The sequence below is a fragment of the Rattus norvegicus genome, chromosome 15 (assembly GCF_036323735.1).
Source record: "Rattus norvegicus strain BN/NHsdMcwi chromosome 15, GRCr8, whole genome shotgun sequence".
Classification (NCBI taxonomy): domain Eukaryota; kingdom Metazoa; phylum Chordata; class Mammalia; order Rodentia; family Muridae; genus Rattus; species Rattus norvegicus.
Genome location: NC_086033.1, coordinates 54,735,341 through 54,762,011, shown reverse-complemented (window position 1 = coordinate 54,762,011; position 26,671 = coordinate 54,735,341). Strand labels below are relative to the sequence as shown.

The 26,671-nt window shown below is 43.0% G+C and overlaps 1 protein-coding gene and 1 long non-coding RNA gene across 19 annotated transcripts in view; one reads left to right on the top strand and one right to left on the bottom strand.

Annotated features, from left to right (window-relative positions):
- Rcbtb2 (RCC1 and BTB domain containing protein 2) overlaps positions 1-26,671 on the bottom strand; it is a 44,638-nt gene that overhangs the window by 11,993 nt on the left and 5,974 nt on the right. For 5 of the 18 annotated variants that reach the window (XM_008770845.4, XM_008770846.4, XM_063274144.1 and 2 more), the window contains exons 2-10: positions 19,046-19,128; positions 16,124-16,217; positions 15,655-15,719; positions 8,568-8,723; positions 8,206-8,356; positions 5,870-6,036; positions 4,221-4,379; positions 4,005-4,112; positions 2,569-2,711 (exon numbers count right to left, since the gene is read on the bottom strand). In XM_008770845.4, the coding sequence (XP_008769067.1) occupies positions 2,569-2,711; positions 4,005-4,112; positions 4,221-4,379; positions 5,870-6,036; positions 8,206-8,356; positions 8,568-8,723; positions 15,655-15,696 (926 nt within the window). In that variant the 5' untranslated portion in view covers positions 15,697-15,719; positions 16,124-16,217; positions 19,046-19,128. Of the gene's footprint in view, positions 1-2,568; positions 2,712-4,004; positions 4,113-4,220; positions 4,380-5,869; positions 6,037-8,205; positions 8,357-8,567; positions 8,724-10,978; positions 11,143-12,037; positions 12,096-15,654; positions 15,720-16,121; positions 16,218-19,000; positions 19,129-26,671 lie in introns of all 18 variants that reach the window. The other 13 variants (XM_008770858.4, XM_039093172.2, XM_063274149.1 and 10 more) reach the window with 10 other exon arrangements.
- Positions 19,122-25,807, top strand: LOC120097036 (uncharacterized). The gene is made up of 3 exons (XR_005494100.2): positions 19,122-21,891; positions 22,551-22,637; positions 25,517-25,807. It is a non-coding gene; the product is annotated as an uncharacterized LOC120097036 (long non-coding RNA).

The window sequence follows — 26,671 nt, the reverse complement described above, 5'->3', positions numbered from 1 at the left end:
GCCTATGAGGCAGAGAAAAACCTATAGCCAAGCTACAGGCAGAGGGAGGGAAGCATAGTAAGACAGGAGAAAGGCACTGATGGAGCTTCTCACTGGAACAGACAACCCAGTGTGGGGCCAGTAAGCCATGGGGTTTGCTAGGAACCACAGTGTCTCTTAGAACAAAGGCCCATGAGCTCAGTCCTTAGCTAATGTGACAAGTGAGTGGGAGAGAGCTCTGCACAAGGAGGGGAGGTAAGAAGACAGTGGTCTAAGGATGATGTGCATAGCAGAAAAATTGGGGGCTAGTTGGGAGGACCCAGAGCAGGGTCCTACCATCTACGCCCCATCTTCTGTGTAGCTGATGAACACAGGAGGAGGAGTTGGAGATGGCCCTGGAATGAGTGCCCTGAATGCTAAGGCACCTTGGTACTGCCTGGCTGAAGAGGCACTGTAGTGGACTCTCACACACACACACACACACACACACACACACACACACACACACACACGCACACGCACACGCACACACATGCACGCACACACACACAGATAACTAAGCAGCTAATGAAAGAGTTTTTTGTTGTTGTTGTTTTGTTTGTTTTGTTTTTGTTAAGCACTCAGACATCTTAACTATCACTGGCATTCTATGAGACAAAAGACTAAGAATCCAATTCCTAGTCATGGTTTTGTAACCATCCAATGGGCTCCTAAAGACCTCAAGAGGCCACAGCATTATCAAAAGTTCAAGGCTCGGCTAATTTTACATTGCTGGCTATAAGATGACTTTATGGGGTAAACGTAAGAATACATGTGCCAAACCCTTTAAAAGCTTTTCCTGTGGTTGAGCAGGGAATCCAATGTACACAGATTTTATTTTTCTTTCTGTATGAACAGGCACTAACAACTGTAGACTCAGCCCTGCCCCACCCGAAACACAATCACTTCCTAATTAGGTTTCCCTGGAAGGAGCCCCAGGAGAGTAAGAAGAGAGTCATGACCCATGAATGAGCCTTCCCATGAAGGGAAGGGAAGGATGGAACAAGTCCTAGCAGATTATAAATTTCTTTCTTGCCACATGCCTGCAACTGAGACCTGACCCTGTGCAAGCTCGGAAGCACAACGCTAGAAACTAAGGAGAGCAGGAGGATGCATTCAGAAGACCCGCCCTGCACTGCCAAACAGCGCTGTGGACACCAGCAAGTGCACAAGTGCACCGGCAAAACCCCAGGGTTCCAGTCAAGGGCGCTGGGCAGGGCGCTCAGAGCCTGTGACCCCTCAGGCACCCCATCACTCCCCTTCCCTACTTCTCTGTTTCCTGTTCTCTTCCCCACTTTATCGGCCCACAGTCTGCTCCAGAGTGGACCAGCAGGAAGATGTGCTCTCACTCTTCAGCAGAGAAAGCAGGGTGATTCAAGTCAGTGAAGGATGAGATGCTAAGGTGAGTGCGGAAGCAGTCAGGGGAAGGGTGGGTGAGTCACCCTTCTGTCCTTGCTGCCTCCATGTGACCTTTAGCACCACTGCTCAGTGTGTCTACTGGCTGGCTGGCCATCTGAGGCATTTACTTCTATAGTTACAACCTTAAGCCAGTCCTTCTGTCCTCACTGATCTCTTTGGATACCTCACCACTTCAGCAACTGATGGAGCCTCAGGCATCTATGTGCCAGCTTCAGCCTCCACTCTCTCTCCTGTTCCCCATTTGAGGAGTCAAAGGTCTTATTTTCAAACTCAGCTTAAAAGTTCTTTCTTACAGATCTATATAGGTTATATAAAATTAACCATGTATGCAGCATGAAAATAAAAATAGCAATTTATTAAGAATGCCAGAGGGAAAAGGTAAAAGAAGGGCCTAAGTGCTAGTCCTCCCTTTATCCATAATCATCTTAAATCAAAATGAAAATACTGCATGGATAAACAGGGGGATCACATTAAATTCTAGAGCCCCAGCACCACTGGATTACAGGGGAAGTAGTGCAGGACCATTACTTCAGTGCATAAAACTGAGTCCTCATTTTCTAACACTTTGCTCCTCTGCATGCGACAGTTGGGAAGTTCGAACAACGAAGTCGCCCTGCCTTCCAACTGGCAGTGTTTATAAGTAGCTAGGAGATTAGCTCCCCACAAAGTACCATCACCTCTCAAAGCTACAGAAGGCAGACTGCAAACACTGCCAGTTTCTCTTTAGAGATTAAAAATAAATGAGGGGAGACAGGCACCCACAGAATTGCTACTGACAGTTCAGTCATTATAGTTTGCACGGGGCAGCACTGGAGCTACAAATGACATACAGAGAGCTGACAGCAGGTCTGTGCAGCCTGGGCCTCACTCTGTAGACCAGACCAGCCTCAAACTCAGAGATCCACTCACCTCTGCTAGGATTCTCCCAAGTGCTAGGATTAAAGACATGAGCCACTGCCAGGCAGCTCACCACCCCTGCCTGGCAACAAACCAACTTTTAAAAGGGAATGAACAACCCAGTTAGAGACAAGCCTAACGATAGGAGTCATTTTCCACAATTCTATACTATGAATTTGAAGTGCTGTTTAATTACTAAAGACCACCGAGGTAGTTTGGAAATGTACACATTACCTGTCCTTTTCCACAACAACAGGGGTAGGATAGGACTGGTTACTTTTATTGCCAGTGCCCAACTGGCCATAAGAATTTGCACCCCAAGCATATATTTGACCTTCATCTGTTAACACTAATGTGTGTGCGTAGCCACAGGCAACCTGAAAGGACAAAAACAAAACAAACAAACAAAAAAAACAAATCTCAGGTCTGCAAGAAAGAGAAAATGTTTCGTCACTGCTACAATGTAGATTAAGAACTAAAGAGCAGGCAGTCTACCCAGAAAGGCTGTGTACATTAACCAATACTCTTTGAACTAGTGCAGGCCCAGCTGAGTGGCCAGCCCCTGGCTCACCCACCGCACTAACTCTCCAGCAGCCATACTGTGCTGGAAGCCGATGCCAACGAGCCCAACGTAAGACACACATGTTAATACTTCCTTCTGGTTGTTGAAGGAAGACATGTTTACTGTGGAAAATGAAAACCTTTCAAGACCAGGGCTCAATGTGATTAGGGCTCAACATTATTTTTTCCTCCTTACTCAGATACAGAAATATGCACTTAGATATTTTTAAGTGGTAGCATACATATGTAGCTACCTTGTATCTTTTTCTTTTAAATTTATTTATTTATTATATATAAGTACACTGTAGCTGTCTTCAGACACACCAGAAGAGGCATCTGATCTCTTTACAGATGGTTGTGAGCCACCATGTGGTTGCTGGGACTTGAACTCAGGAAGAACAGTCAGTGCTCTTAACCGCTGAGCCATCTCTCCAGCCCTACCTTGTATCTTTTTAACCTAACATTTCATTACATTGTTTTCTCCCTATTATTAAAAATCCTTTGCAAGGGTTTACATCTGGGTGTGCTGACACATTCTGTAATCTCTGGACTTAGAAGGCAGAGGACCCCAGTGTAGGAATAGCAGGAGCTAACAGGAGAGCTAACAGGCTAACTGCCTCGAGAGCAACGCCATCTAGCTAACTGTTCATTTGCCCTCAGACTAGTAAATTAGTTTTTCTTACATTCATCTTACCCAGTTTTGTTTATTCTCTCCCCCAAAACTCCTTTGTTAAAATTGTAGCTATTAATGCATATTAATTATATATTAATTAATTTTGCTGTGACTTAACTAATTTTATAAGAGACTTTTTCTTCAGTTCCTTAGAACAATTCTCTAAGAGTAGAATTATAGCCCAAAAGGCATAAAGATTTTTAAAACTATTGGTATATATGCTGTCCAAGACGCTTCAGGAAAGTGTATGAAGCCTACATTCCCAGGACCGCTCACACAGGCACCACAGGAACAGCATCTCTCCGAAGATCTGCACCTTAGTTCAGGGAAAGGCTTTAACCCTTACTTAAACAGAAACATCAAAGCAGCTGAACCTCCCGGGAGCATAAGGAAACAGGGGTCGAGCACGCTGCACACTGCACCACAGGAGACGTACCCGCTGGACACGGATGCCTTGCAGGGCCGCCACTCTGCACGGGGTCGGCTGGTTGCCACTGCTGCCGAGGCCCAGCTGCCCATTCCCGTTGTAGCCCCAGACGTAGACCTGGGGAGAGAGGAAGCTCAGCACTCAGCAGCTCCATTCTGCTCTGAGAGCATGCCATGATGATGTGACATCAGGGAGGCAAAGAAAAGTATGGAACAACTTTGCTACCTCTCCGGTGTCCACAACGGCCATTGAACACATCTGCCCACACGCTATGCTCATAACTACTTTATTCTGCAGACATCCAGTGACTCTTCGAGGAATGGGCTGGTTAGCTGTTGATCCGGATCCTACTTGCCCAGAGTTGTTATAGCCCCAGGCAAATACCTAAGTGAAAGAAAAGACTGGTAAACAAAGCACAAGACTCAAACTGTCCCCACTGGACACTGAGCAGCACTCAGGGCCTCCCAGCAGCCCCTCAGGGAGCTTCCCCACTCATCTCCAATGCAGGCAGACTGTATTATAATGCTTGTAAATCGTCGTGTAGCACAAAAATGCCTACTTCACCTCACCCATACTTTTCAACATTTTGGGACTTGGTATTTTGCAATTAATACATTTGTTACAGCAATATAAAAGTAATAATGGGGGGCTGGGGATTTAGCTCAGTGGTAGAGCGCTTACCTAGGAAGCGCAAGGCCCTGGGTTCGGTCCCCAGCTCAGAAAAAAAGAACAAAAAAAAAAAAAAGTAATAATGGGGCCTCTTAGGATTTATAGTGATTGAAGTCCTTACTACATACAGGGAAGCATCATAATAAAACTGCCATGACAATAACTTGCTACCATGAATAAAGCTGAACTTGAGGAAGGTGGGTAGTTAGACATCTCCGCTTAACTCAGCATAACTTGACATCCTGGCATAAGCCGGGTGTGGTGGGTCTTGGTTGTCAACTGGACTAATCTGGAATTAACTAAAACAAATGGGTAGACACCCCTGGGAGAGATTCTTCCTTGATTAAATCATTTGAAGTTTCTCAGGTCCACCTTTTACCCAGATGGTTAGCGGTAGGAAGATTTACCTTTGCTCTGGACCACAGCCTGTGCTGGTATAAAGGAGATCGAAGAAGAAAGCTTACTTGTAGGCCTGCTTGCTCTTGCCTCACTACCAAGGCCACTCCTTCACTGGCATTAGAGTTTCCTTCTTTCAGATCCCAGGGTATACTGAAGCCCAGCTGAGACATACAACCCCATGAACTGAATAACTACCGGGTGCTTGGACCTTCCATTGGTGGCAGCCATTGTTGTTCTTGCTATAACCTACACAGTCTATAAATTCTATTGTGTGAGTGTGTGTGTGATCTACATGGATGATAAGATAGGAGATAGATAGATTCATTTTATAAGTTCCCTTTCTTCAGAGAATGCTGACTAATAGAGTTATCTGAGAAGAGGGAAACTCAAGAGAAAATGCCTCCATCAGATGGTATTATGGCACAGCCCATCCACTGGTGGCAATGCCACCCATGGGCTGGTGGTCCTGGGAGGGATAAGAACGCATTCGAGCAGGCCATGGGAATCACAGTAAGCAGCGTCCTCCATGGCCTCTGCTTCAGCCCCTGCCTCCAGGCTTCTGTCCTGAGTTCCTGCCCTGACTTCCCTGGATGACGGACTGCAGCCTGAAAGTCAGACAAACCATTTCCTCCCTAAGGTGCTTTTGGTCATGGTGTTTTATTACAGCAGTACAAAGCAGACTAAGACAACGACATTCAATTTCCTTGCCAATCACATTTTGGGGGCAGTCAAAGGAATTTATAGATTATACTGAAAAGAGAAGGATGAAAGAAAGAAAGAGTCTGAGCCATACTGATTATCTTCACCTCTCCATCAGATGTTAGAACCAAAGAATGGTAAGACCCACAGGCGACCTCGATGACTTGCTTGTTTGACAGATTGGTAGAGATATGGCAGGGCACTAGACCATGGTTCGTTGTCCCATTGCCCAGCTGGCTATATGCATTGTGACCCCAGGTAAAGACTTCTCCATCTGAAAGCAAAAGACAGTAAGTAGGCTTCACAGCAAGGGTTCTCTATAGGGCAGCACAACACAGGGCTTGAGGGCCACAGTTGGAAACCAACATTCAGCTGCAAAGGCTGCTTGCCCGCCCTCCAAATTCACTCCTGAGAGACTCTATTTGGAAGCACAAACTGCTTTCCACATCAAAGCAACTTGATGGAATTGAAATACATAAAGTTAAAATATAGCTAGACATTGGTTTCTGAATAAATAAAGTGCTAAAATAAGACAGTGTAAGCTGTTACTTAACTCCTTTACGTAAGATGACCAGATTTTAAAATTTATCATATTACTCATATAATTATAAAAATCGTAAAACATGTGCCATTTTATGCATAACAAATCATAAATCCACACACTACTCAAGCCAAAACATAGCACGTTTCCCCAAAAGCCCCACATAAGTGCACCTTGCATGTAAGAATTTAGCTTTTTTACTCTGCACTTTGAATAAATGAATCTCACACATGCTTCACATAATCTGTATTTTCTGTCACATTGCCCAGGTTGTATTATGAGTGACTTTATCTGATCATCTAGTTTGATTTTCTTCTTTTGTGGTATATAAACTGCTATGGAGCTTGTCCAATCAAGGTTCACTTGCTAATAATTGTTCACTGGGTATTTTCCAAATCTTCTATGATGTGGATCCTTTTTCCTCTGCAGATGTTTTCTTTTTTGTCATCTTGCTGATATTCTAAGAGCTCGTGATAATAATCACTTGTCTGCTGCTTCTCCTGGGTCTCACGTGTTAAGACTACAGGAAATTGTTGGTTTGGACTGAGCTCTGGTGTTGTTCCCAACAAAGGTGTGGCAGTGCTCACTCCCTGGTGCTCACTTTCCACATGGGCAGTTTCCACCTGCAAATACCCAGCTCCCTCCACTGATTTCCTTGAGTGCAAAACCAACCTCTCCGCTCAGCTGACAGTAGCAGGCACTTAATGGAGTGAAGCACTGGTCACATCTAAAACAGCAAGGAGAGGCCACAAGGATGTGTCTTTTGTCACATCCACAGTGCCTTAGTGCCCCACACAGCTGCTTGGCTTAGATCATGTGTGGCTTACCGACACTGAAAAGCTGATTCTGGTGATCCTTCCAGGCTTCCAGTAGAGACAATTTGTTCTAGAAAGGACCTGCATGAATCTGTCACACCCTTAATATACTTCCAGTCCAAACTTCTAACTCAAGGCGTGAAACTTCCCAGACAATTAAGTCTAACATGACAGCTGCAAATTTAGGGATGGTTTAATTAATTTTCTCCTTTTTCTTCTCTGGAATGCACCAAGTAAGAAAGTCTCCTGTCCAATCCTTAGGAAGAGGCAAATCCTGTCCCTCTGCCGTCCCAGGCTATAGTAAATCGATTACACTTCAGTTACACAGGGCCTTGACTGTAACCCTCTACCTCAAGAGGACACACCGAGCATCGGCTAGGCAGGCAGGCGCCTCAACAGCAGGACAGCTTATAGCTCTCCTCTGCCTCACTTGTCCCTGTCCTTACCAGACCTCACCTTTCCTTCACCGCTAAGCCATCCCTCTAGCCCCCGACTTTAGTTCTTTTTTTAATTAAGAAATGGTCTGCATGATCTGTTCTATACTGGAATCCCCTCCCAAATTTAAACGTCGTACACTTCAAGGGCATAATTTACTTCTAGTGATGTAGCCAAGAGACTGTTTTCTCTATACGACTAGGGCAAACTTCTATCAGCCACTACTTACTGAAAGAATCACGGACTGCTAAGATTTAAAGGGATGGCAAAGTCAACATTTGGTCTCTCAATTCACAGCCCAGGAATCTAAGTTCAAAGTGTAGGCTTCCTAAGCTCCGAAGTCAGGAGAGATCTCACACAATACTCACACTTACCGAGCACAGACGTCAGGAGAGATCTCACACAATACTCACACTTACCGAGCACAGAAGGGCTGAGTGCATCGTCTTCCATGCGCTCAGACCCCGTGTGTTTTAAACCTTACCCTGCTACTTTGGTGCAGCCATACTTCATGTTGCCCAATGCATGGCCAAGCTCGCAGGGCAGAGCAGGCGACTCTTGCTCAATCAGAAAGTTTGCTCTCAATTTCAGGGCCGCCTGGTCTTATTTCTTACTAAATAAGCCTCAAACCTGTCCATGGAGTTCCTGTTACCTGTGGTTGCAAGGACGATATGTGGGCCACTCCCATAGCTGAGGCTGGCTATTTTTTTGCCAGTTAAAGAATCCAGTCTCCGAGGCTCAATAGTGCTCTGAATGTCACCTACCCCCAGACAGCCACTGCAGTTTGTGCCAAGAACAAAAATCTGCGGGGAAAAAACAGTTCAAGGAGCTATATTTCTGAAAATTCTATAAATTACCTCAACCTTCCTAAAGCAAACTGCCTCAGCACACAATAAGTAAAAAAATAACTTTCCACATTTGTTTAAAGGCTTTATTCCTTAGTTCCCCTGATGTCTTCAATTTACAAACCCGTTACTAAAAACATGGGTGGTTGAATTTTTTCTTCAAAATTACCTCATCGTTGACCGTAGTGTATAAAACTTCATTGCCAGCCGTGCCGAAGACACAAGCCTGGCGAATCAACTGCAGCTCTTCCTCAGAACAAAGGGAGAAGATTGGCCACTTTCCCACATCTAACATCTTCAACGACGACAGGGTAGCCTGTACTGACTGAAAGGAACCAGACTTATGCACCGAGACAAGCAATTAAAGAAACATGCAAACAAAACCATTCTTTGACTCTTGTTCATCCAGAGTAGCGTTACCCTGGCCTGAGGAGGAGTAACCTGCACCTGCTGCGGTCTGATGCTGAGAGCCACTCACAGCTGCAGAACTGCGCATAGTCCTTTCCTGCACTGTTCCCAAACCAGTGGCCTGGGCAAAAGCAGACCCTCACAGTCAACCCACTCACTCAAGCGTGGGCTGTGGACAGCTGATGTTAGCAGCACATTAAACGATGGCTATGGCTTAAAGTCAGCTGCAGAATCGGGCTAATTAAGCAGACACAGGCTAGAGGAAGGAGGGTAGCTGCTAACATGGCCTGTCCCTTTGTTCAGTATAATGCTCATGCATTCTGGCTAACATAATAACATATCTCTTAGTCTTCTAACAAGTCCTCCCTGAAGGAAACCGAGCCTTCCCTTCATTCAAGGGGTGTGAGTCTGTAAACTGCCTCAACTATGAAAACAGACTGATGGGACATGAGTTCCCATTACTACAACCCCATGTAACATTTCTTTCCTTTGTTCTAGAGTTTTTTGCATGAACATATCAAACAAAAACTGAAACATATCTATTTCATCCCAGGAAACACAATTATTGACTTGCCAGTCCCAAAGGCATGCCATCTAAAAATCACTTTCTTTACACTGCCCTTTATGGGTTAGGTTGTACTGGCGGGTTTTGTGTGTCAATTTGACACAAGTGAAGAGTCATGGTAAGAGTCTCACTTGTGAAACTGTCCCCATGAGCTCCAGCTGTAAGGCATTTTCTCAATTAGTGATCAATGGGGGAGGGGCTAGCCCACTGTGAGTGGTGCCATCCCTGGGCCGGTGGTCCTGGATTCTATAAGAAAGCAAGCTGAGCAAGCCAGGGGAAGCAGGCCAGTAAGCAGCACCCCTCCATAGCCTCTGTATCAGCTCCTGCCTCCACAGTCCAGCCCTTCTTGAGTTCCTGTCCTGACTTCCTCCAGTTGTGAGCTATAATCTGGAAAGATAAACTGAATAAACCCTTTATCCCTAAGTTGCTCTTTGGTCATGGTATTTTGTTGCAGCAATAGCTACCCAAACTAAGACACAGGCCTTTATGGGCATTGTTTTGCCTGTGGTACCCATTATGGTGATAAGCAGGTTCATCTTCCTTTGGCCATTTGACACCACCTCCTGGCCCCTACTGCTCTGGGGTCCAATTAAACCCATCAAATTTAACTCATCCAATCATGTTGGTCTCCAACCTTGAGGTCTGGCACAAGGGCAAGGGGGACAAGAAAGCTCTTCAAATGTGCTGGCACCCCTCTTACCAGTTTGTGCCTTACAGGATTAGCGAAGGGCATATCTTTTGGGCCTGCCCATTCTGAAGGATTAAGTTTTACACAGTGAACCTACTCTAGTATTACAATTTTCCTGAGCCTTAAAATCTCTTTATCAACACTAACACAAGGAATACCAGGCCCATTCCCAATAGACCATCTTTCCCCAAATAATTAACTAACCAATCAAATAAACTCTTGGTACCTTTTTCTTCTTCCCTGAACTGTACAAGGGTCATTAAACCTAGAATCTCCGTTCACTGGTCTCAGACTGACAAACTCATACTGATTCAACTTTATGTTCCTTCTACCATTATCCCATACTCTACACTCCATGGCCACACACACTCCCTAGCCTTTGCTTGAATCAGCAAACTCATTAGGTTCTCGTGGTGCAATGCACATACTCATGGACCACACTTTCTGCTTCCCAGACACACTCTGGCAGGTGACAACCAGTAGTCACTCAGTCCACAAGGTGTGGACTCAGTAGTCCTAATCTGGTAATGGGAAGCACAGAGAGTTCCTAGAGAACCAGCAGTCCCTAGTCCACAGCAGACACTTCGAAATGCTGGGTCTACTAGCAGGGAAGCAATCAGCAGCAGTGATAGGACAAACCCAGTTGGTAGCAAGAGGGAAAGTCAAGGATCGAGGAGGGAAGTCCTTCTGAAATAGCTTTTCATCTGGTCTGTCGCCTGAAGGTACTGCCCAGTCAGGGTGGACCTTCCCACACAAATCAAGACCATCAGGATACTTCTTCAGACTCCTTACTCAAGGGAATCTACTTTGTGACAAGTTGACTTTCAAAGCAACCATAACACCAAGAACCATGCAGACAGTATATGTGCTCATTAGCATGGGCAGCTATACCTCAGGCAAAAATAGCAAATGTACTAACAGTTTTGGAGACTCAGAAGTCCCAAATCCAGGTATCTACTAGCTTGCCCCTAAAGAACCATCAGGACAGATCCATTCCAGGCTCCACTTCCTGGCTTGCAAAGGGCTTTCTTCTCTTTGCACTGCCTTCCTTATATGTGAATCTTTGTGTCCAATATTCCCTTCCTGAGAAAAACACATTAGACTGGATTAGTACCAACCTTAATGACCTCATGCTAACTAAGCTCATTGCTTCAGTGACCTTATGCCCACATAAATCGATTGCACTGAAGTCTTGGGTATTGGACTTTGTTTGGCACATACTCTTGGAGGATCACAAAAAAAAAAAAAAAAAAAAGGTGCCTGATGACTTCATTAGCATATGTTCTCTTCTAGGACCATATATTATCTCATAAAATGCTCTTCAAAGACAGCTGTTAATCGTCTGCACTGGAGAAACTTTTGTTTATATACTTAACTTTAAAATATACATATATAAATTTTCTACCATCACGACACCATTGATGCCTTGAATGAAGGTTTGTGTATAATCAGTACTGATTAAATGAAGAAAAAAATGTCTGGTGGGTGGCTACACATCCTTATTTCTAGCTCTCCTCCCCATGTTTCCTCAGGCAAGTTCCAACTCCTATGCCAAGAGTGACACCTTCTACTTGCATATCTAGGACACAGCAACAGTTGTCTCCTCTGTTCATTTCTGAGCAGTAATTACTGTTTCTTTAGTTACTTTAAATAGTGGAGCATTTTGCTAAACAGTATCAGTGGGCATGCAAAAATAAACCTCAGTTTGGAATCTGCCATTGTTTTTAAATCTCACATGTACAAGAAGCTGCAATTATATGGGCTAGGTCCCTACTCTCAGTACGGGTATTTCAGGAAACTGAAGACTTCATATAATGACATTATATTAACTTGGAAATCAAAGAGTTTTTATATAAAACCAGAAGTCTTTCTAAGCATTCTGTCTCCTGGAAGAAGAGTGACCAGAAGAAAGCTGGTTCATAGACAACAGACCTATGCTGTGAGATTCTAGTCTAAGAATCTATTTTAAAGTACCTACCTCCTCATATCATGAAGGAATCTTATTTTCTATGAGGTCTGCTTAATTTGTTTTCCTTCTGTAAATTTTAAGAAGAGTAAAATTTGAAACGTGGCAGAAAGAATCTAATGGAGATGTTATTAGTGGTCTTCTATGGCTTTATGGCTCTATTATCTCTAGTCTTCACAATAATCAGGACAGAGTTCACTACATAATCCCACAAGATCAGTACCTTCAAGGTGCATGAGAACAGAGGCCCATGCGTGTACACCTGAGTGCTGAGTAAAAAGTTCCCCTCAGGGCACAGTGCACCACCCTCACAGAGTCCTTAATGGCTGCTTGACAAGCATTGCCAAGATGCAGTAACTGGTTCCTTACTGCCTCAGCTGTTTCTCCTTTCAGGCATGCTTTGAGATTTTATCCTGGACCTTTCCTACAAAAGTCAAGTGGCTTTCTGGATACCAAGAATCAAGTTGTAAATTCTAAACACTTCCCAAACAGTTGTCTACAAGTCATTAATTTGAACTTTCTCCTTGATCAACTTGTACAGATTTGTATAGTAGCCAGCTCCCGATTCCCTGAACATTAAGATTCCAATGTGTCAATGAGGTTCATGCAATCTGCAGTTCTACATTTATTAAGAGATGCTACTGAGCAGGAGAATGCCAGGCATGATAGAATTACTGAATTAAAGACACAAAATAAGACACCACCATTCCTTCCCAGGAGGTCACAATCTAATGCTAAGTAGCCACAAACAGTCCAAATACACTAGACATGTATTGCTTTTCAAACCTGTTAGACAGCCAGATGCTTGGCAAAAGTCAGGGGACGATTACATAGGGGACTAATAGCTTAATTTATAAATGTATGTACTATTTGGAGACAATATTTAATAGTAGCGACTGGAATTACAGCATTTTGTTCCAGGACACTCATGAGACACAGTGTACAAAAATTTACTGCACAGCACATGTAGGAGCCTTGATCATGTGTTAACCATGCTGTGTGCCAGAAATGTCTACATTTTAGTATTCTACTGTCAGGTGAGGAATTGTCTGAATTGCTGCTGTGCTGGCCAGTATTTGTATCAATTTGACACAATAGGTAGGGTCCTCTGTGAAGGGGGAATCTTAAGCAAGAACATGTCTCCATAGCATTGGCCTGTGAGCAAGTCTGTAGGACATTTTTTTGATTTATGATTGATGTGGGAGGGCTGGCCCATTGTGGATGGTGATACCATTGGGCCTGGGGTATATAAGAAAACAAATTGGGCAAGCCAGAAGCAAGCCAGTAAACTGTACCCCTACAGATCCGCTACATCAGCTCCTGCCTTCAAGGTTTTGCACTGAGTACCTGGCCTGGCTTCCTCAATGATGCTCTGTGATATGAAAATCTAAGCAAAAATAAATACCTTCCTTCTTTACTTGCTTATGGTCATGATGCTGTTTCACAGAACAGAAACCCTAACTAGGACAATTGGTCATGAGCAAGAAAATGTAGGGAACTGAACCCTTCAAGAAAGTAAGAGCCTCACGATATTCATCATTAAGATGGGATCTCTGGAACTTAGTTCCCAGGTGGTCCAGGTACCCTCCTGACTATACGATCTCTTCCTCTGGAGTTCTTATACTGTTTAATTCACCGCCTATCCACTGCCCTATCTGTAGCTTCAATCTCTTTGCAAAATGCAAGTAATGAGATATTAACTAAGACAAGGAAAACATAATACAGGAAATTCACCTGCCATGAATTAGAGACTAAGATACATCCTGTTAGTCTGGGTGTATGCTCCGGAACAAACAGGCTCTCTATCTACTGAGAAATTCACTGTATGAGCACAGGAAACTGGCAAGCTGTCACAATTCAGTTTAAACTACAGCCTATAGAGGAGAATCAAATCAATGTGTTGGGCATGCCTAGTAAAACAATGTCTTAAAAAATAAATGCAATAGCTCACCTTTTGAATATTTCCTAGCTGTAACATTTTATATATAATAAGGTAATTTCACTGCTGTTTCTGTGAATCCGCTTGTTTTAATTTTATGAAATTTGTTCCCAGATGCCTCTGTGTGTGTGTGTGTGTGTGTGTGTGTGTGTGTGTGTGTGTGTGTGTGTGTAATTGGGGGGAGCACATATGACCATGGAGACCAGCAGGGTCCTTACATCCTCTGAAGCTGGAGTTATAGACAATTGTAAGCCAAGGGTTTGAGAGCCAAACTCTGGTCCTCGGCAAGAGCAACAGGCTCTCCTGATTGCTGGGTCATCTCTCCAGTCAGTCCTCTACTACATTTTGTAAGTTTCTCAATTTCCATCAGTAGTTTGTAAGCTACTTTTATAAATTCCTACAAAGATTCACCCATAATATTCACATCAGCATATGTTTGAGTTTCAAAAGTTCTGTACACTATCCTAGCTATATAATTATTATAATTTATTGAATTTTACCTTTTTTATTTTCTCAAGTAGAAAAATGACAAAGAAAGTAACAGTTAATATTAAACTGTTTTGGGGTTGGGGATTTAACTCAGTGGTAGAGCGCTTGCCTAGGAAGCGCAAGGCCCTAGGTTTGGTCCCCAGCTCCGAAAAAAAGAACAAAAAAAAATATTAAACTGTTTTATGGAATGAGTATATAGTCTATAAACCATACAAGGTACAAGATAACAATCAACAGGCAGGCTGAAATATGTGCAACAATACCTACTAGATACAGGATGTCAAACAATAACTACAGGATACAGGATGTAAAACAATATCCACTGGATACTGGGTGGGAAACAGTATCCACTGAACACTGGATGGTAAACAGTATCACTGGATATTGGGTGGGAAACAGTATCACTGGATACTGGGTGGGAAACAGTATCACTGGATACTGGGTGGGAAACAGTATCACTGGATACTGGGTGGGAAACAGTATCACTGGATACTGGGTGGGAAACAGTATCACTGGATACTGGGTGGGAAACAGTATCACTGGATACTGGGTGGGAAACAGTATCACTGAATACTGGGTAAGAGAAAGTATCCACTGGGTACTGTTTGGACTTCAGCTTGTTGACTTAGATGTTCAGATGTGATGGGAAAGAATAAAAGAGCATGGTGAGTTGGAAGCGTATCTTCTATGACTATTTTTACATTTAGAAAAGGAATAAACATTATTTAAACAAAGCCTTTACCAGTCATCTGTGAAGAGAAGCTTATCAAGTTCAAATGCTGCCATCAGAGGAAGCCCTTTCACTGTGTTTTTTTTTAAATTTATTTATTATATGTAAGTACACTATAGCTGACTTCAGACACACCAGAAGAGGGCATCGGATCCCATTACAGATGGTTGTGAGCCACCATGTGGTTGCTGGGAATTAAACTCAGGACCTCTGGAAGAGCAGATGTGCTCTTAACCACTGAGCCATCTCTCCAGCCCCAGGAAGCCATTTCTCAACCTCCTAGGTAACATCAGTTTCTTGCTGGCCCCATCCACATCCTATATCCCCATATGATTATGTATTGGTATGTTAGGTGTTATACTGCCAGTGTCTCCTAGGAAGACTTGTATGATCTCCCTACTCTCCTCACCAAGTGAACAGTAGTTATGTTTCATGCAACAGAAAAGCTACAAGACATGCTTTTTTTCTAACCTTGCCACTTTCTCCATAGAAACCAGGTACTTCTTCTTCCATATGGACTCAGTCCTGTGCAGTCCCTGAGGAAAAAGTATGTGGTAAAATCAGGAGCCCACGCTGGATGAAGGTAAAAAGAAAACTGCTCTATTAAGCAGGTTCCTGTATCCTCAGCATTTGGGAGGCTAAGGAATTAGAGTTGCCTGGGCAACAAAGGAAGACCCTGACAGACAAAATTATGTTACTTCTTCTAGTTAACAGGGAAAATAAGTCCCAATACGGTGAGTGGGTGAGAGAGACGTTAAACATGGGAGCCAAGAGCTATAAGCCCTACACGTGGTTCTCACTGTTCAGGTACTCCTAAGGCCTCCTGAAGTCTGAAAAGGTCATCCTACAGAAGCAGAGGTCCTTCTGTCTACAAGGAAATGCACAGTAACTCCCATCTCACAGGTGACTTTTCTATTGATAGAGAAAAAAAATTCTACACCTTGGTCAACTTTTCTGAGACTGGAAAGTTTCAAATCACGGTGAAGAAGAGACTTATCAGTTCTCAGCTCCTGTAGAATGTATGGTCTGCTAAGCTGGAAAATAAAACAAAAACAAAAACAAAGGAGAAATGAATGAAATGAATGAGTGAACAGTTGAAGGAATGAGTGCAGCTTTGTCACTCTGGACTTTAACAACAACAACCACAACAAAAAGTCTGAAAGAAAAGCTATCAAGTATGTAGTAAGATCATTCAATATTCTTTGCTTAGTAACTTCCCACTGCCACATCAAAGTGACAGCAGGAGCTAAGGTGACAGCAGGGCAGCCCCAAGGAAGACATGCAGAATCTTCACTGTGGTTCAACAATGTAAATGAAGTAGTATTTTCCTCTGAAAGTCAATTTAATAAAACCGTATTTAGTCCCAGCACTCAGGAGGCAGAGGCAGGTGGATCTCTGTGAGTTCCAGGCCAGTCTGATCTATAGAGTGTGTTCCAGGACAGCCAGGGCTGCACAGAGAAACCCTGTCTCAGAAAACACAAAATAAACAAGCAAACCGCCGTATATTTAGCAATGGACACCGTTCTCTGATACATTAGGTCTGCTCTGACTACTTCACTGTAGTGCACATGGCAAGCACTACTATCACAGCATCTCATCTGATATTCACTGCAGTCCAACTAAATGGCAGACGATAGACTAAAGGTAATCAAACTGGGGTCAAAACTGGGGTCACTGAGGTCACCATGCCCTCAGTGCTTTATATGTTCTTGATGAAATTTGTAATTTCTTCAACTGTCCTATAAAGAATAATGAATTCATGAGTTGAATTTAAGACAATGACACTGAACTCTTTCTAGTGTTTGAAAGTCAGTTTTAAAAAGACCTGCGTCTACTTTAAAGTTCACTAGGGAGCTGAAGGTGAAATTCAAGAGCAGACCATTTGCATACCCCAAACCAAAACCAAAAAAGAGAGCACTTGAAGTTTTTCTCTTGTAAACTTAGACGATTTGACCCGGGAAAACATTTTTGCTATAGTTAATCGACATCATATATCACAGCACTTCAGCACATCTGCTGTTATTTTGTCTTTTTCCCCCCACTTCGGAGCTGAGGACCGAACCCAGGACCTTGCACTTGGTAGGCAAGCGCTCTACCACTGAGCTAAATCCCCAACCCCTAGCAGATCTGCTGAAATCCTAATTTTCTTTAGGCCCTTCCACACCCATTACTGCTGTGGCTCCTGACTTGCCCAGTAGGCTGCCTTTGTATTTCCTCAGCACTTCTTTCTTTGCCCCCTCAGGAAGGGCAACTCTCCGTATGTTGTGCCTCACGTCACGTTGTGTGACTTCTTTTCTCTATTAACTGGTAAGCTTGCGCAGAGAGGAGACCACAATCCTTTTGTTACTTTGTGTCCTTGCCACAGAGACGTGTAATTCCTATACATTATGTTCCAAGTTGTGGAAAATGGGGTCTTATATTAGAGGCCGGCATGCCTATCGGGAGGCACCTCCCACACCTCAGGGCTGGGGATCAGACCCAGGCTCTTGTACACGGTGAGAAAGCTTTGCTACCACCGAGCAACTATGCCCTGGCCTAAGACTTTAAGGGTGCTACCCTCTCTTGCAGCCTCAACCTAACTGGAAACACCTTTCCCGTATTTACCACTAAATTTACTAGAATAAGAAATTTTTAAAAAGAGAGATTTGGGCTTAGGGGTGCAGCTCAATGAGAGCACATGGGTGAGGTTCCAGGTTTAATGCCAGCATCACAGAAATAAAAACAAGAAAGAAGAGACAAGGAAGGTAATGATGAGAAAGAGTAGAGGAAAGGAATTCACAGTCAAGAGGAGGGTAGTAGAGAGAAGGAGGAGGAGCAAAGTAGCCACCCTCCCAGCTCCTTAGGTTTCCCGGTGCCAGCCCCGCGAGGGGACCCTCCATGTGTGCTAAGCTCAATGACTCGGAATCCTGAGATCTTTACAGAGAAAAAATGCCTCTTTGCTGTGTCTTTCTTTTATCACTGTGAGTATAATCAACCCCTTAAGGATGTTGGTATGAATAGTCCATTCTGTTTATTAAACTGGTCAGGTTAAAATGTAACTGTATGCATGGCATAAGGAAATTACATATTCAAAGGGGAAGCATTCATAAGAGCCAATCAGAATTAACTGTAATGTGAACATAATTTCATATTATTTAGAGTTAGTCAAAATTCAAAAACAACTCAAGATAAATAACTAATGTGAAATAATAATGTGTACACATCTAGCTTTGTTTAAAAAAAAGATGGTAGACTTGTTTTCCACTAAGTAACAACTATCACAGAGAAAACTGATTTCCCTAATATGCACCATTTGGGCTACAGTGTGGGGGGATTATAGCTCTGTCACCTGCAATGACACTTCTAGTATGTCTTGCGTACTGTAAACCACATGCACGGTGTGCGGAGCACTGACACTTAGAATGCAGGACAGTCCTTCATGCGTTCTCTACAATATCCAGACCTTAAAAGTGGAAAGACAGCACAATCCCTGTCTGTAGTTTAGGGTGTTTCGGGACCTGACCAATAGCAACTGCCCGGTCAGACCAGAACTTAGAATGAAACCCAGGAGTGCTTCCAAAGCTCTTGGACCCCCTCAGTGGGCATGCCAACCTGCGACCCATCAGCCATAATTATGGGCCAGAGGCCAGCCATGAGTGTGGCCTAACCAAAACTGCAAAATTACCAAAAACTTTCTGAGATTTGTTTTGTGACGTTTTTGTAACTTGAGTGTCCTCAAGTGAGGGCCTTGAAAATGATGACATCATGTTACAAGGCCACAGCTGGTCTGCCCACTCCTCCTGCTGGATCATAGTTTCCCTGTGTACACTCCAGATACCTTAGGCAGAATGGCCAGGAACAGTCCTTCCACAATTGTCTGTACCTGGTTGCTGGAATGTTCTGGAGCCTGGAATTTGGTCCGTCTAGATTCTTGTAAAGCTGTCTTCCAGAAAAAAGTTAACGTGACTAAAAATATAAACACATAAATTCTATTAGAGAAATTGAAAAAAGAAAATATGCAATTTCCAAAGTTAACAATCCATTATTCATTAAGGGAAATGTTTCTTATATTGAGTCATGTCTCTTATTAAAACATAGCAGTAGAGGTACATAAATATAAAATATTAAAATTATAAAATGCAACTTTTGGATATTATACTTTTAATAAGCTTCAAGACAGGATTTTAACAGTGTGAGCAATGAAAGGAATGCAAAAATATATATTAAGAAAGTTGGGTTTTCCGGCTGGAGGGATGGCTCACAACCAAAAATATAAGAAAGTAGGGTTTTGGTTTTTGAGACAGGGTCCCACTTTGTGGCCCTGACTGACCTGGAGTTCACTGTGTAAATGAAACTCTAGATGCCCTGCCTCTGCCCCTGAGTACATAAGCTGCACATCCAGGCACAAAATAAACTCTAACTGTACCCATCATCAACGTCAACAACAACAAAAGCCACATGAACTCTAAAAAAGCCAAACTCCACATTTTTACATGTATAGGAAGATTTTTATTTGTTTTTGAGACAGGGTACTTTTTTATAGCCCAGATTGGCCAACAACTAACTCGCTATATAGCCCAGGTTGGCCAACAACTAACTCGCTAGCCCAGGTTGGCCAACAACTAACTCGCTATATAGCCCAGGTTGGCTTCAGACATGGAATCTTCCTGAATCAACGTCCCCAATGCTGTGTTCACAGGCCTACACCTCTCACCCGACAAGAGCGTTCTTAAGTAAGACACGGATGCACAGACCACAAAAAGTGGTAGATTTGTAGGAAATGTAAGCTATGACAGGCACAGTGTGGGAGAGATGGCTGCAGCATACAGCGCTGACTGCCGAAGGGGCTCACGGCCATCACAGGATCCATCAGACCGCAAACACAGTGAGCTCAACCTTATCCCCTCCACCCTCAGAAACCGACAGGGCACAGCCCCTGGGGACGGTGGCATACTTGTTTAGCGGTAAAAGGCACACAGATGGGTTAGTTCAGTTGGTCTGCACTCTGAAGAACAGCTTCCCCAGCATTATTTATCAAGAGATTAATTGCTGGAATCTCAGCTCCGTGGCTCCTGGAAGGTTGTGGAAACCTTTACGAGGTAGGGCTGGTTAGAGGAAGCAGGCACTGAATGAAGGCATGCCCTCGAATGAGTGTGTATGTGTGCGTGTGTGTACATGACTATTTAATTTTATATGTATAGGTTTTATGTATATGTTTGTCTTTGGAACATACATTTGCCTGGTGACCACAGAGGCCAGGAGAAGGTGCTGGATCTTGGGAGACTGGTGTTAGAGATGGTTTGGGCAGCCATGTGGGTGCTGGAAATTGAACCCAGGTCCCTTGGGAGCCAGAGCTCTTAAGTACTGAACCAGCTCTCCAGCCATAGGACATATTTTATTCTTGGTCCTTTCCTCTCTCATTTCCAGGCGGCCATGTAGTAAGCAGTTCAGCTCTCCATGAGCTCCAACTAGAATGTGCCAAAAGCAGCAGAAACTGCTGAAACTGTGAGCTAAAGTAAACCTTTCCTCTGTTTAAAGGTTTTCCTTAGGCATTTTGTCATAGCAACACAAAGTTGACTAACACATCATTTCATTAAATAACCCTCACCCCTCCTACATGAGACAGTGAATCTCTGTTTATTCTGCTCTGTGATTCTGCCCATCACAATCTTATGTCACTATCCCAATGTAAAGAAGAATGTGGTTAAAACGACTTCACCATTAAAAACAAAAACAAGGGGTTGGGGATTTAGCTCAGTGGTAGAGCGCTTGCCTAGCAAGCACAAGGCCCTGGGTTCAGTCCCCAGCTCCAAAAAAAAAGAAAAAATAAAAAGAAAAAAAGAAAAAAAAAAACAAAAACAAAAACAAACAAACAAAAAACCCAGGATGAACATAGCCTACCAACAGGACTGACAAGCTGTGGGATGATGTGATATGTCTATCCACATATCAACTGACACAGATTCTCTAGGGGCTGGGGAGATGGCTCAGCAGTTAAGGGTGCGGCTTCCTGCTCTTCCAGAGGATCAGAGCTTGGTTCCCAGCACCATGATAGGCAGCTCACAGCCGCCTTTACTTCAGCTGCAAGGGATCCAATGCCCTCTTGCCATCTCTACACACACACACACACACACACACACACACACACACACATACACACACACACAAACCTATTATACACACATACACTTAAAAGTAAATCTCAAAATAATTTTCCAGATTTAGCAATGTTGAACAAGTTGCTGTATCACAATACAAATGGTGTAACAGACCGTTTGATAACGTTTAAGAGCAGAGAGAAAACAACCCTCAATCACTGTCCTGCTCATGACAGCATAATCCACGGCTACGCTTAGATGAGAATTCTCACAGAAAAATTTTTGTTGCGGTTTGCCCTGGAGTTATCTGTATTTTGATGCTAATTCCACTGCCCCAAGGACAGCTGCCTAGTCTAGTACTCAGAACTCAGGTGACTTCACCAGAACCACACCCCCATTGAATTTGTAAAGTACAGGTGAGGGGCAGGTACAGGATAGAAGGAGGCCTGTCATTGGAGGAGAAGGAAGGGTGGGTGGGAGAGAAGTTTGAAGGAAGAGGAGGAGACGAGAACAGAGAGGAGACAGAGGAGAGGGTGAGAAGCCATGGCAGGTGATGTTAAGATTCTGCTCTGTGTATTTACAGGTTGTTATTAATGTTCCTAAGGGATGGACGGTACCGGGCTTTGTATGTGTAAGTGGGCAATTATATCTTATCAATTGGATCTAAGATTATTGTGTTGTGTGTTCTTTTATGTGAGGGTTTGAGTTTAGGAAAGTGTGCGGCTGGGATGTTTCTGCCAAGATATCTAGCAGATATCTTGAGGCACTGAGGTGCTGGACCTGGCGGGTAAAAGGCAACAATACTTTTTTATTTATTATATTTTTACAACAACAAATTTTGATGAAGGTAATGCCAAAGTTGAAAGATCCCTAGTAATTATAATTATGACGATGAATTTGTATACTAACTACTACTTTTCCAATCAGTCAGAGTCACTGTGCTAGTATAGAGTATAGTATACCCATATAATCCCTGTCCTCAGGAAAATCAGGAGTTCAAGGCTATCCTTAGCTAGCTACATTGTCAGTTCGAGGTCAGCCTGTAAATGAGATACTGTTAACCAATATTAAAATCAGAGTACCACCATTTTGACTTTGCCTTTATCAGAAACACAGGAATTTCATAGAATATTCATAACAATGACTTATAAACCAAGATTTCCTCTGCCATTTTAAAACAATACAACATTCTAAATGCCTGGCAAGGAGAGTCTGATAAAAAAGTGTTTAATATCAGTTATGCGAGGATAACACAAATGTTTTCTATTTCTGCTCTATATTGACTTCCAGGTGTCCCCCTTTGCTGTACAGAAAGGCAGTGTTTGTGGAGGACCAGAGTAGAGGACAACTCTTCAGAGTAACGGTGTCACACCAATAGTAAGTTGGTCCCAGTAGTGGGGACGACAGTGGGTGCCCTTCCTATTCTACTGCATGGAATTTCACTGCTTCTGCATCCTCCAGCTCCTGCAGGCTATATGACTTGATATGAATATATATATACATACATAAATATATGTATACATATGTATGTATATATATATTTATATTCCATAGCAGGCTATACGACTGGGCTCATATACTTTATAGTACACTCTGCAAAGTTTCCTGTTTATCTCCTCATTTCGTTTAAAGTAATAAAAATAGCATTAAGGGATCTCACTGTTTGATCTTTGAGATCCAAACCAAAAAGAGAAAGGAAGGCCTTCTACCAGAGGAAGCTCCTGCCCCTGTGTCCAGTTTCTGAGGCCACTGCTGGAAACCGAGGATTCACTTATAATTCTGCAGAGCCCAATGGGGGTCAGCTAGGACCTTCTGTTGTGTGCTATTTTTTTTTATTCCAGCTGTTTTCTTAAACTTGTATAGTTTGATGGCTTATTTCTAAATTATCCTTGTTTGAGGCAGACAACTCATTGAATATATTTTGTAAGTTTTTCTACACTGTTAGTAACAACACTGCTGAAGACTGGTAGACAAAAAGAGTATAACATGACCAACATATTCCCTCCTAATCCTCAAAGAGAACAGCATGAATACTTCACATCCCTACAAAGCAGACTGGTAGTGAAGTAATCAGTACAAATGTGTGTGTCTGCAGCACAACGTGGCACATTATTCAAAAACCAAGGGAACACACAGGAGTTACAGTAATGAAAGAACACATGTTCATCTGCCTAATTCACATGACAAATACTGTCTCACTGCCTGCATTTACAAAACTGTGAAGACAGGAAGTGCTGTGGACAGCCTGAAGAGCTAATGATTAACTAGAAGCTTCTAAATGCTGATAATTATCTATTAGAAATAATCTCAAAAGAAAATAAAAAAGTGGAGGATTTCTTCAGAGAAATCTAAGACTTACTTTAAATTCAATTCCATGAGATCAGCTCTAAAGTCATGCTTCAGGGACATAATCTATTTTCCTTGTGATATATAACTCAATGCTATAGGCAAGTTTTCCCATCAGAGAAAATCCTTACTGAGTCAAAGAAAGGTGGTGAAGGAGAACAGGGTTTACAGATTCAGTATGCAAGGAAGCTGCAGACAAAGCAAATGCCAATGGGTGTCCTCAAACATGTTTACTGAGTAATCAAATAGTATCATTCATGCCTTTCATTAGTATCATCCTTGAGTTACGGGTAATATAAGTACAGAAAGTAATAAAACACAGCCTCAGTTGGTCAATTGCATATTTGTAATTCTGCTCCTCCTGAATGAGATGCTCACGGTCACAAATGATAGCAGTAATACACCTAACCATTGCTTCCGAGATCAGGCGAGATTGGGCGAGTGCAGGATGGTATGACTGCAGACCACCTAACTGTTGCAAGATGTTTGATCACACTGTGAGCGCTGAAACTGTTATTTACTGAAAACAAAAACAAAAACAAAAAACATTTCTAGTTGAGGTGTGGCTCAGTCCTTAGCCCACACGTTTAATTCTTCTGGCTGGAATACAGACACGCTTTTAGTACACCTTTAATCCCAAACAATGAAGGTAAAGTTAGTTTCTAGAAGAAGCACCCATATTTGAAAATGACTTCTAATTGAGTGGCAGACAAAGTGACGAGTCAGAGACAGGTTTGACAGAATGAGTCAGAGACAGAATACGCCCAACTCAGGAGAGGAAAGAGGCAACATAAGGGGAACCGTACAGAGAGAAGGAAGCAGCTCTACCCATACAGTTATAGTTTGCAGAGAAAACAAGCTGGAACTAAGACAGAACAAAACAAAGAATGAGGAGGAGCCAGAAGATTAGAACATATTGCTAAGCATATGAAGCCAAGCAGAACAATTCAGTCAGAGGCCAAGAGAGAAGTCGGACTGAATCAGTCAGCTTTGAGGGGAGTTTGAGCCAGAGCAGCTGAGCTGAATCAGCCAGCCAGGGGTCAGAAAGAACTAGGAAGGGAGAGTTTATTCAGCATTGAGTTTCAGAAGCTGAAAATATTCTAGGCCTAGATAAAACTGTATGGAGCTAGAAGCTTCCAGGACTAGGCCTAGCTTACCAGACAAGACGACAATTACATCAGGCCAGGAGAAGTAAATGGCAATAGGGTTTTTTTTAACAAGATGCTTTTATACCTAGCAAGCTGCTGGGTGCAATGGGGTGTATAACCAGGTGGGCAGAACTATGAAGGAGCAGTGGGAAAGCCAGTGCACTCTCAAAGGAAGTGCCACCCAGTGTGTACGGAAAGGGGTGCGCTCACTGTGACATATAACTGCTGTTGTGTAACTGGTTTCCAAATTTCGAGGTGAGGCTTGGGGTAATTCAGCCTACAGCAATGCTGTAAGAAGTCTCCAGATTACTGAGCTCAACGCTGATAACAAAATATCACCTTCAAGTGGGAAAATGTTTTATGTTGCTACATGAATGACATGAGCTGACACAGAGAGCCATGTGTAAGTCCATTTGAGATTTAATTTCTTATACATCCAATGCTTAAATAGGTATTAACAGATGTGGTAACCATTATCCTATTAAAGACCTTGGCTCTACAACATAATTCTTGAACACAGTGGATCCTCTTGACCTCCACTTGTTTCCTCTTAGGCGTCCTTTTGTATACACTTGGCACAATATAGAAAACACTGACGTTTAGCTATCATTCACTAGCACTTGGTAGCCCAAAAATGTATTGGGGGTGGGGAGAACAATGCATATTAGCTCAGGTTAGACTAGCAAAATGAAGATATTAAAAGCACACACTTCAGTGTCAGGTCGATGTTTAATAATCCATTGTACTTTCAATTTCCTTCAGTTCATGTTTTCAGAATGAGGTCACCGCGTGAAAGAGACACGTATTCCTTCCAGAGAAGGAAAGCTAGAAGGATCATGTTAGCATCCCATGACAGACATTATGAATGGCCTTTACAGATGGGCGGCTGATGTGCTTAGGGGCCATTCCCACAAGGACCTGCTTGTTTTTAGCCCTGGACAAAGGCTTTAATGCCTCTCTGCCATCCGGATAACCCTTTTCCCCATCTCCCTTTCCTGAACAATTTTGATTTGTAATCATGTCAAATAAACTTTGAAAATAGCAATACGTAGTAGGCATTTTAATTTCACTTCAGATCTGTTAAAACAGAAACTAATTATGACGATGATCTCCAATGGACAAAGGGGAATTAAGAGTTCCCTGCAGCTATACTCTAGTCGTCTCTTAATGCTTGACCATGGAGTGTCTGTGATTTACTTCATTTTACTGAAAGACCTCAAGGGAACCACACCTTATATCCCTCTCCAGCCATGTCCTCTATGGTCAAGAGCCAAGCTGTCTAAGTTTGTCTGGCTCATACAAACCTCCTCAAGAAATCACTGGAATCATGGCATGGCATCACACTAGTCATCTTCATGACTTAATGTCAGGGGACATTGAGAAGCAACTGCAAGGTACAGTAAGCCAGAGTGTTGCAGGACCCAACCCCATATCAACAGTACACTCTGTGAATGCAAGTCATTTACAGAAACTGTAATGTGCACATAGCCAGCTGCCAGCCACCCCCACCACCCCACCACCACCCCCCGTGTACTTTCAGCCAGCCCTGGAAGTAATACCCAATGTAAATGCTGTGCAAGTGGTTGCTATCTCTCCAGGCTTGGTGCCTGCACTCTCAGTACGGAAGAAGCTGAAGCAGGAGACTCTTGAATTCCAGGCCAACCTGGGCTTCCCTAATACATTGTTCAGGCCGGTCTGAGCTAGTGACGTACAGGTCTTATAAGAATAAAAAATAATTTTAAAACGTTGATATATTTTATTGTTAATGATAATACCCCTCCCCAAACTTCTGTATGTTCAGTAAAGGTTCTTCCTTAATATTTCCAATTCAAGATTTGTTGAATCCATGGTTGCAGAATATAAGAATGAGAAGTCCTTTCAGGAGGAAATACTTCAATGCTGTCCTGAGGCCTACAG